The following is a 10898-nucleotide window of genomic DNA, read 5'->3' as shown; positions in this document are numbered from 1 at the left end:
GTGTTCAGCATGCCAGGGAACATGGTAGATGTGCATTTGCGCTAGCAGCCCTGCGTAAGAGAGGGTGTTCAGCAAGCCAGGGAACATGGTAGATGTGCATTTGCGCTAGCAGCCCTGCGTAAGAGAGGGTGTTCAGCACGCCAGGGAACATGGTAGATGTGCATTTGCGCTAGCAGCCCTGCGTAAGAGAGGGTGTTCAGCACGCCAGGGAACATGGTAGATGTGCATTTGCGCTAGCAGCCCTGCGTAAGAGAGGGTGTTCAGCACGCCAGGGAACATGGTAGATGTGCATTTGCGCTAGCAGCCCTGCGTAAGAGAGGGTGTTCAGCACGCCAGGGAACATGGTAGATGTGCATTTGCGCTAGCAGCCCTGCGTAAGAGAGGGTGTTCAGCACGCCAGGGAACACGGTTACACCTCTCCGGTCTTCGCTGAAGCCCAACAAAAGTCAACATGCTGGTGTTTCTGGATCTCATAGCGTAACTGTGGCGAGTGCTATAGCCCATGATGGTGGACTGAAACAGTAGACGCTATAGGCAACGGATAGTTTTATTATTTTCCTTTGTGCTCAATTTATTTAATTTACATAATTAGAAATGTCTCTTATTTTAATCATTTTTTTGCGTTTGCTTTACATGTATTACTATTTCAGTGTTTTTATTCACATTTTTTTTTTTAAACATTTAACTTTATAACCGAAACCCCCCTTTTGAAACTACAAAAAGAGAGAATACGAAAAGTCCTATATGAAAGCCTAAGTAGCCTACAGGCACTATTTGTCACAATGCTGATATCACCAGTAAAAATGGTTAATAAATCACCATTAACAAAATGGTGTGTATGCTCACTCTTAAAAGCTTCATCATTATATAATGGTGATGGTGATGGTTAGCCTGCCCAGCTGATAATTGGCCATTTTTAAATCAAATCTAATTTCACACATTTTATAATTTTACACTGTGACAAGAAATGGTGTATGCCTTTGTTCTTTACATCAATATAGTGCAGCCCATATATCAATATCATCAATATAGTGCAGCCCATATATCAATATCATCAATATCATGCAGCCCATATATCAATATCATCAATATAGTGCAGCCCATATATCAATATCATCAATATCATGCAGCCCATATATCAATATCATCAATATCATGCAGCCCATATATCAATATCATCAATATCATGCAGCCCATATATCAATATCATCAATATAGTGCAGCCCATATATCAATATCATCAATATCATGCAGCCCATATATCAATATCATCAATATAGTGGGATCATGCAGCCCATATATCAATATCATCAATATCATGCAGCCCATATATCAATATCATCAATATAGTGCAGCCCATATATCAATATCATCAATATCATGCAGCCCATATATCAATATCATCAATATAGTGGGATCATGCAGCCCATATATCAATATCATCAATATCATGCAGCCCATATATCAATATCATCAATATAGTGCAGCCCATATATCAATATCATCAATATCATGCAGCCCATATATCAATATCATCAATATAGTGCAGCCCATATATCAATATCATCAATATAGTGGGATCATGCAGCCCATATATCAATATCGTCAATATAGTGCAGCCCATATATCAATATCATCAATATCATGCAGCCCATATATCAATATCATCAATATCATGCAGCCCATATATCAATATCATGCAGCCCATATATCAATATCATCAATATAGTGCAGCCCATATATCAATATCATCAATATCATGCAGCCCATATATCAATATCATCAATATCATGCAGCCCATATATCAATATCATGCAGCCCATATATCAATATCATGCAGCCCATATATCAATATCATCAATATCATGCAGCCCATATATCAATATCGTCAATATAGTGCAGCCCATATATCAATATCATCAATATCATGCAGCCCATATATCAATATCATCAATATCATGCAGCCCATATATCAATATCATCAATATAGTGCAGCCCATATATCAATATCATCAATATAGTGCAGCCCATATATCAATATCGTCAATATCATGCAGCCCATATATCAATATCATCAATATAGTGCAGCCCATATATCAATATCATCAATATAGTGCAGCCCATATATCAATATCATCAATATCATGCAGCCCATATATCAATATCATGCAGCCCATATATCAATATCATCAATATAGTGCAGCCCATATATCAATATCATCAATATCATGCAGCCCATATATCAATATCATCAATATCATGCAGCCCATATATCAATATCATCAATATCATGCAGCCCATATATCAATATCATCAATATAGTGCAGCCCATATATCAATATCATCAATATCATGCAGCCCATATATCAATATCATCAATATCATGCAGCCCATATATCAATATCATCAATATAGTGCAGCCCATATATCAATATCATCAATATCATGCAGCCCATATATCAATATCGTCAATATCATGCAGCCCATATATCAATATCATCAATATCATGCAGCCCATATATCAATATCGTCAATATAGTGCAGCCCATATATCAATATCATCAATATCATGCAGCCCATATATCAATATCGTCAATATAGTGCAGCCCATATATCAATATCATCAATATCATGCAGCCCATATATCAATATCATGCAGCCCATATATCAATATCATCAATATCGTGCAGCCCATATATCAATATCGTCAATATCATGCAGCCCATATATCAATATCATCAATATCATGCAGCCCATATATCAATATCATCAATATCATGCAGCCCATATATCAATATCATCAATATCATGCAGCCCATATATCAATATCATCAATATCGTGCAGCCCATATATCAATATCATCAATATAGTGCAGCCCATATATCAATATCATCAATATCATGCAGCCCATATATCAATATCATCAATATCATGCAGCCCATATATCAATATCATCAATATCATGCAGCCCATATATCAATATCATCAATATCATGCAGCCCATATATCAATATCATCAATATCATGCAGCCCATATATCAATATCATCAATATCATGCAGCCCATATATCAATATCATGCAGCCCATATATCAATATCATCAATATCATGCAGCCCATATATCAATATCATCAATATCATGCAGCCCATATATCAATATCATGCAGCCCATATATCAATATCATCAATATAGTGCAGCCCATATATCAATATCATCAATATCATGCAGCCCATATATCAATATCATCAATATCATGCAGCCCATATATCAATATCATCAATATCATGCAGCCCATATATCAATATCATCAATATCATGCAGCCCATATATCAATATCATGCAGCCCATATATCAATATCATCAATATAGTGCAGCCCATATATCAATATCATCAATATAGTGCAGCCCATATATCAATATCATGCAGCCCATATATCAATATCATCAATATAGTGCAGCCCATATATCAATATCATCAATATCATGCAGCCCATATATCAATATCATCAATATCATGCAGCCCATATATCAATATCATCAATATAGTGCAGCCCATATATCAATATCGTCAATATCATGCAGCCCATATATCAATATCATCAATATCATGCAGCCCATATATCAATATCATCAATATCATGCAGCCCATATATCAATATCATCAATATCATGCAGCCCATATATCAATATCATCAATATCATGCAGCCCATATATCAATATCATCAATATCATGCAGCCCATATATCAATATCATCAATATCATGCAGCCCATATATCAATATCATCAATATCATGCAGCCCATATATCAATATCATCAATATAGTGCAGCCCATATATCAATATCATCAATATCATGCAGCCCATATATCAATATCATCAATATCATGCAGCCCATATATCAATATCATCAATATCATGCAGCCCATATATCAATATCATCAATATCATGCAGCCCATATATCAATATCGTCAATATAGTGCAGCCCATATATCAATATCATGCAGCCCATATATCAATATCATCAATATAGTGCAGCCCATATCAATATCATCAATATCGTGCAGCCCATATATCAATATCATCAATATCATGCAGCCCATATATCAATATCATGCAGCCCATATATCAATATCATCAATATAGTGCAGCCCATATATCAATATCGTCAATATAGTGGGATCATGCAGCCCATATATGTTTTGATTTCATAAGACATTCTAAGGTTTGTATCATTCACAACTAAAGTTGCCAAATAACTCAAAATCAAGCATATAACCTGTTTCAAGTGATCACTTTAAAAAAACAAACAGAATAACCTCTCCATGCGCGCACTAGCTCGGGAAAATATCCTTTCAATTTCATTCAGCGAAGTTCAATTTATATTCTTACTATAAAATAATGACACTTAATATTATAATGCTTCATAGGAAAGACCTACCTAAAATAAGTCATGGATTTATTGTGATGGTGTACAGGCAATTAAATAGATTTTATTACACTTTAGACTTTAAAATGTACATGTTTCATAGGCACGCTGACTACATGTGTGGATCCTCTTTATGTTAATAAACAGTTAATTTCCGTGAGACAGACCAGTTATTTGCTTGACAATCACCGGTTGACCAAATTTCCTGACCGTGACAGCCCTACATGGGATATCTGAAAGATTGGGACAGAATCAAACGTTTCATCAACATTTCAGTCTGACTATACTCTCTGGCTCTCCAGCTAGGGCTGTGGCGGTCAACACAGTCTGACTATACTCTCTGGCTCTCCAGCTAGGGCTGTGGCGGTCAACACAGTCTGACTATACTCTCTGACTCTCCAGCTAAGGCTGTGGCGGTCAACACAGTCTGACAATACTCTCTGGCTCTCCAGCTAGGGCTGTGGCGGTCAACACAGTCTGACTATACTCTCTGGCTCTCCAGCTAGGGCTGTGGCGGTCAACACAGTCTGACTATACTCTCTGGCTCTCCAGCTAGGGCTGTGGCGGTCAACACAGTCTGACTATACTCTCTGACTCTCCAGTTAGGGCTGTGGAGGTCAACACAGTCTGACTATACTCTCTGACTCTCCAGCTAGGGCTGTGGCGGTCAACACAGTCTGACTATACTCTCTGGCTCTCCAGCTAGGGCTGTGGCGGTCAACACAGTCTGACTATACTCTCTGACTCTCCAGTTAGGGCTGTGGAGGTCAACACAGTCTGACTATACTCTCTGACTCTCCAGCTAGGGCTGTGGAGGTCAACACAGTCTGACTATACTCTCTGACTCTCCAGCTAGGGCTGTGGCGGTCAACACAGTCTGACTATACTCTCTGGCTCTCCAGCTAGGGCTGTGGCGGTCAACACAGTCTGACTATACTCTCTGACTCTCCAGTTAGGGCTGTGGAGGTCAACACAGTCTGACTATACTCTCTGACTCTCCAGCTAGGGCTGTGGCGGTCAACACAGTCTGACTATACTCTCTGACTCTCCAGCTAGGGCTGTTGCGGTCAACACAGTCTGACTATACTCTCTGACTCTCCAGCTAGGGCTGTGGCGGTCAACACAGTCTGACTATACTCTCTGACTCTCCAGCTAGGGCTGTGGCGGTCAACACAGTCTGACTATACTCTCTGACTCTCCAGCTAAGGCTGTGGCGGTCAACACAGTCTGACAATACTCTCTGGCTCTCCAGCTAGGGCTGTTGCGGTCAACACAGTCTGACTATACTCTCTGACTCTCCAGCTAGGGCTGTGGCGGTCAACACAGTCTGACTATACTCTCTGACTCTCCAGCTAGGGCTGTGGCGGTCAACACAGTCTGACTATACTCTCTGACTCTCCAGTTAGGGCTGTGGAGGTCAACACAGTCTGACTATACTCTCTGACTCTCAACACAGTCTGACTATACTCTCTGGCTCTCCAGCTAGGGCTGTGGCGGTCAACAGTCTGACTATACTCTCTGACTCTCCAGCTAGGACTGTGGCGGTCATTACATTATGTCAGTGATTGTCAATCAAATAACTGCTGGTCTCATGGTAATTTACCTTTTAATTAACATAAACACATTTAGCATCAGTGTCTTCTACGTGTAGCCTACAAGCCACTGATAGACATTTTTAGTCTTAATAAATCCATGTAAATCAGCCTACACCTTCACCATAAATCCATTATTTATTTTAGACAGGTCTAAAGAAACATGATGTGAAGAAAATGTAGTCTATTTCAGAAGAACAGAACAGCATACTCCTTGTCCTTATGTTAGGTCCTGATCTGGCTGTGGGCGACACTAGTTAATTTAACAGACAAGATTTGCTTAGAATTCCGTGGCAGTATTTATATTATTTTGTAGTATGAAAATACAATTTAGCAAAAATGAATAAAATAAAGCATATTTTCTCCAAATGATTTCCAAGGGAGTGCGCACCTGTGTTGAGTGGTTATCAAAGAAACAGGCACTCCTGTATGCTTCATTTAGAGTTATTTATGTTATTTTAGACAAATGTTGGGCTTCATGTTTAAGACTTGTTATACATTCTAAGGCTGCGTGATGCAATTAATGATGATTTGAAAAAAGTTGCATGAAGGCATGTGCTTTGTTTTGTATTTATATTATTGAACCTTTATTTAACCTGGCAAGTCAGTTGATAACAAATTCTTATTTACAATGACGGCCTACAACGGCCAAACCCGGACGAGGCTCGGCCAAATTGTACGTCGCCCAGGGTATCACGCCCTACGGTTGTGATACCCTGGTTCAAATCCAGGCTGTCTCTGTAGTGACGCCTCTAGCACTGAGATGCAGTGCCTTAGACCGCTGCGCCACTCGGCAGCCCTATAGTACAAAAGTTGACCTATTCTATTGGTCAACTTGTCCTTCTGTGTGTGTGAAATAAATATTCCAAACCGTTGTGGGATGCGATAGATACCATAATAATACAAACCTTATTAAAACACATAGGCCTATAGACTAGCCTACATGAGGTGTGATACTAACCTTATTAAAACATATAGGCCTATAGACTAGCCTACATGAGGTGTGATACTAACCTTATTAAAACATATAGGCCTATAGACTAGCCTACATGAGGTGTGATACTAACCTTATTAAAACATATAGGCCTATAGACTAGCCTACATGAGGTGTGATACTAACCTTATTAAAACATATAGGCCTATAGACTAGCCTACATGAGGTGTGATACTAACCTTATTAAAACATATAGGCCTATAGACTAGCCTACATGAGGTGTGATACTAACCTTATTAAAACATATAGACCTATAGACTAGCCTACATGAGGTGTGGCACTATGATCTGAAAAAGTCAAGAGAAAAAAAGCATTGTTTCTTGCCTTGAGCTGGGCGTCATTCGTTGTTGATAATGCATCATCCGTTGGCGATAACGCGCCATCCGTTGGCGATAACGCGGCATCCGTTGGCGATAACGCGGCATCCGTTGGCGATAACGCGCCATCCGTTGGCGATAACGCGCCATCCGTTGGCGATAACGCGCCATCCGTTGGCGATAACGCGCCATCCGTTGGCGATAACGCGCCATCCGTTGGCGATAACGCGCCATCCGTTGGCGATAACGCGCCATCCGTTGGCGATAACGCGCCATCCGTTGGCGATAACGCGCCATCCGTTGGCGATAACGCGCCATCCGTTGGCGACAGATAACGCGTCATCCCTTGGCGACAGATAACGCGTCATCCCTTGGCGACAGATAACGCGTCATCCCTTGGCGACAGATAACGCGTCATCCCTTGGCGACAGATAACGCGTCATTCCCTACAGATGGGCAACGCGCCACTCGCCAGCGATGGACTAATATTGTCACCCATCACACTATTCTTGATTTAATATTGTCTTTACATATACTAAATAATATATATGTGTGACATTTGTTTTGATTTAGAATTGACCATTATCATGCACCTGTCTCAAAACAGGGACAGGGGAAAAAAATACATGTCATCTATGCACTTAAATAGCGAATGGAGGACGCATTTCCCATGGTTCATTTTCATGCCAGTCAGGTAGGCTATACTCCTGTTGTAAAGAGAAGCAATGTGCTTAACATTAGGAAAGTTGAGAAATATAGTAGGCCTAGCCTATAGAAAGCTGATGGGATCCTCCTCTTTTTAATAGAGGCCATCACTCTGTTTTCTCACACAATAGCATAGCCTATAGAAATGTTGTGCAACATGAGCTCATGGGTTCTCATGAAGTGTTTGATTAATTTTTTTAATTACATTTACATTGATGTCAGAGTGATCAGAGGGACAATGGAGTGCTGAGTACCAGGTAGTTAGCAAGTTTGGTAGGCTACTGATGACCATCGGCAGCATCAGAGTTTGGAGAAGCCTAGTTACCGTGACTAAACGGCCACATGGCATTTGACTGCCTTCATGACTCGTGACCGCCGGTGTGGCGGTAATACGGTCACCGCAACATCCCTAATCCCATGTTGGCTGGGAGAAGCCTAGTTGACAATACTCTGTAACACTCCAACAATACTCTGACCATAATTGAACTCTGTAATGTCTGGTGTCCAGGTGCCTCCAATGCTCCCCAAGTCTGACTTTGACCCAGAGCACTGCCGAGTCTCGGCCCAGCTGGACGACAACGTGAGTACAAACCCCCCCCCCCCCCCCCCCCCCCCCACACACACAGGGACCCACCAGCTTATGGGCCCTCTGCTCTGAAACATCTTAATAAATGAAAGCATTATAGTGGTGTAACGGTCACTTTGGCATCGTGTGTGTGTGTGTGTGTGTTCCAGGTAGATGATAACATCCCCCTGCGTGTGATGCTGCTGTTGATGGATGAGGTGTTTGACCTGAAGGAGAGGAACCAGTGGCTCCGCAGGAACATCAAGAACCTTCTGCAGCAACTCATCAGAGCCACATACGGAGACACTATCAACAGGTACCACACACACACACACACTCAATCATCAGCGCCACATACGGAGATCTGACTGTCTGCCTCTGGTCTCTGCAGGAAGATCGTGGATCATGTGGACTTCATGACAGCTCCAGAACAGGTGGCCGACTACGTCAAGAAGTTCCGGTAACACACACACACTCACACACCATCAGATCGCTGTGTGTGATTGGTTAGAAAGCCCATCAGTAACTCTGTGGTCCCGCAACTGTGCAGGGATTCGTACTGGCCCAACGGAATCCTGGCCGAGTCTCCACCACGCAGGGACAAGAACATCCGCATGAGGACGAGGGTCGCGGCCAAGACCAACCTATTGGGAATCATGCCAGGTAACTAACACACGAACACACGAACACACACACACACGAACACACACACACGAACACACACACACGAACACACACACACACGTAAACACACACAGACTGAACAAACTTGTTCACTATTAATCAGCCCTTTGTCCCCCTCTTCCAGATGAGTTGAAGCACATCATCGGGGCGGATACGACTCGTAAGGGAATCCTTCGTGTGTTTGACATGTTCCAACACGGACCAATGAATCGTCGGCTGGTCTACGTGCTCCTAGAAGGCTTCCTGGAGACCATGTTCCCTCACTACAAGTTCCCTGAGCTGTTCGTCAAACTCCACTCTCGCTCGCCGCGCACAGCCAGATACACACAGAAAGTCAAGAGCACCTTCCCGAAGAGGTGACAGGAGACTGGAAGTGGGCAGGGTTACCGGGTGACACCCGGTGTAAGAGAAAAGAGGGAGGAGAGTTGTGGGGATGGTGTGTGCTGTTGAGAAGAGGTTAACGTGTGTGTGTGTGTATGTGTGTGTGTGTTCTGCCCTCGTTCGAAGGGATTGTTGGGACCATCCTAGTTGTTAACTCTGCCCTGCTCTCCACTTCCCCTACGTGCCTCACAAACACACTCCTGTAGCGTGGACAAACTGATTTGGGTTTTATTTGTTTTATGCTAACTGTTTTATTGTAGATGTGTTGTCAGACTGGCACAGCTGCTCTGATGAGAGCTGCTCTGATATGCCCAGCAGGTGATCTCACTTCCTGATACCAGGCCGCGTATACAGAAATAGATTGATAGGGGAGGGGGGAACATGGCATAGAGGATGCCATGGTTTGTGAGACAGAAAGCATCAACCACATCCGGTTCTGCAAGGCGTTTGTTTGTCAATGTGACATCATCATCCCGTCATAATCCTCTAGAACACGAGGAGGCTGAGTTTGATCTAAAGTCCACTCCCCCTTTTTTTAATGCGCCTGTCAGTAGCCATGACAACCACAGCTCTAACTGTTTTTGTTTGTTTGTTTACGGGGATGATGGACAGCTCTACTGTGCTTCATGTTAATGGAAAGCAGGATATGAACAGCTCCCCTGCCGGTGAGGCCTGGGTAAATGTGAAATGGCCCGTTCTAATGGACTGACACCGTCTCATAGTAATCCACTACATTTTGGAATGAGACAGAATGAAATGACAGGCCAGACTGTGAATGTTGCTGTCTGTAGAGTAGAATATACTCACTGGGCGTGTGCGTTTTGAGAGTGTGTGTGTTTTGTGAGTGTGTGTGTGTTTTGAGAGAGAGTGTGTGTGTGTCTGTTTTGAGAGTGTGTGTGTGTGTGTGTGTGTGTGTGTGTGTGTGGCCGTAAGATGCAGCCCTCCCCAGTCAGACACTGTGCCAGTGTGGGGCCCATGCTGTAGTATCATACCACTAAGTAACAAAGAGAAAACACACTGATATCCCTGCTATATCACACTTTCATTCAGAGAAATTTTCATTTTGTGCAATATTTTTATTTGACGCCTGAGTTTTTGAATAATTGTATAAAAATAGAAAAGTATACCGTTTTGGAAAAATTGTAGAAAAGGTGAAAGAATTTTCCCCCCTTCCCAAAGAAATTCTAACCCTACATTCCGTTGTAAAAAAAAAAAATCAACATTTAATT

The 10898-nt window shown here is 41.9% G+C and overlaps 1 protein-coding gene across 2 annotated transcripts in view; it reads left to right on the top strand.

Annotated features, from left to right (window-relative positions):
• LOC110489376 (sorting nexin-13) overlaps window positions 1-10561 on the top strand; it is a 49840-nt gene extending 39279 nt beyond the window's left edge. For both annotated transcript variants that reach the window (XM_036970896.1, XM_036970895.1), the window contains exons 22-26: window positions 8548-8619; window positions 8775-8920; window positions 8996-9064; window positions 9155-9267; window positions 9413-10561. In XM_036970896.1, the coding sequence (XP_036826791.1) occupies window positions 8548-8619; window positions 8775-8920; window positions 8996-9064; window positions 9155-9267; window positions 9413-9648 (636 nt within the window). In that variant the 3' untranslated portion in view covers window positions 9649-10561. The remainder of the gene's footprint in view (window positions 1-8547; window positions 8620-8774; window positions 8921-8995; window positions 9065-9154; window positions 9268-9412) is intronic.
• The last annotated feature ends 337 nt before the right edge of the window (window positions 10562-10898 follow it).

The sequence above is a fragment of the Oncorhynchus mykiss genome, chromosome 32 (assembly GCF_013265735.2).
Source record: "Oncorhynchus mykiss isolate Arlee chromosome 32, USDA_OmykA_1.1, whole genome shotgun sequence".
Classification (NCBI taxonomy): domain Eukaryota; kingdom Metazoa; phylum Chordata; class Actinopteri; order Salmoniformes; family Salmonidae; genus Oncorhynchus; species Oncorhynchus mykiss.
The sequence above is the reverse complement of the archived record's forward strand: the minus strand, read 5'-3'. Positions and strand labels throughout refer to the sequence as shown.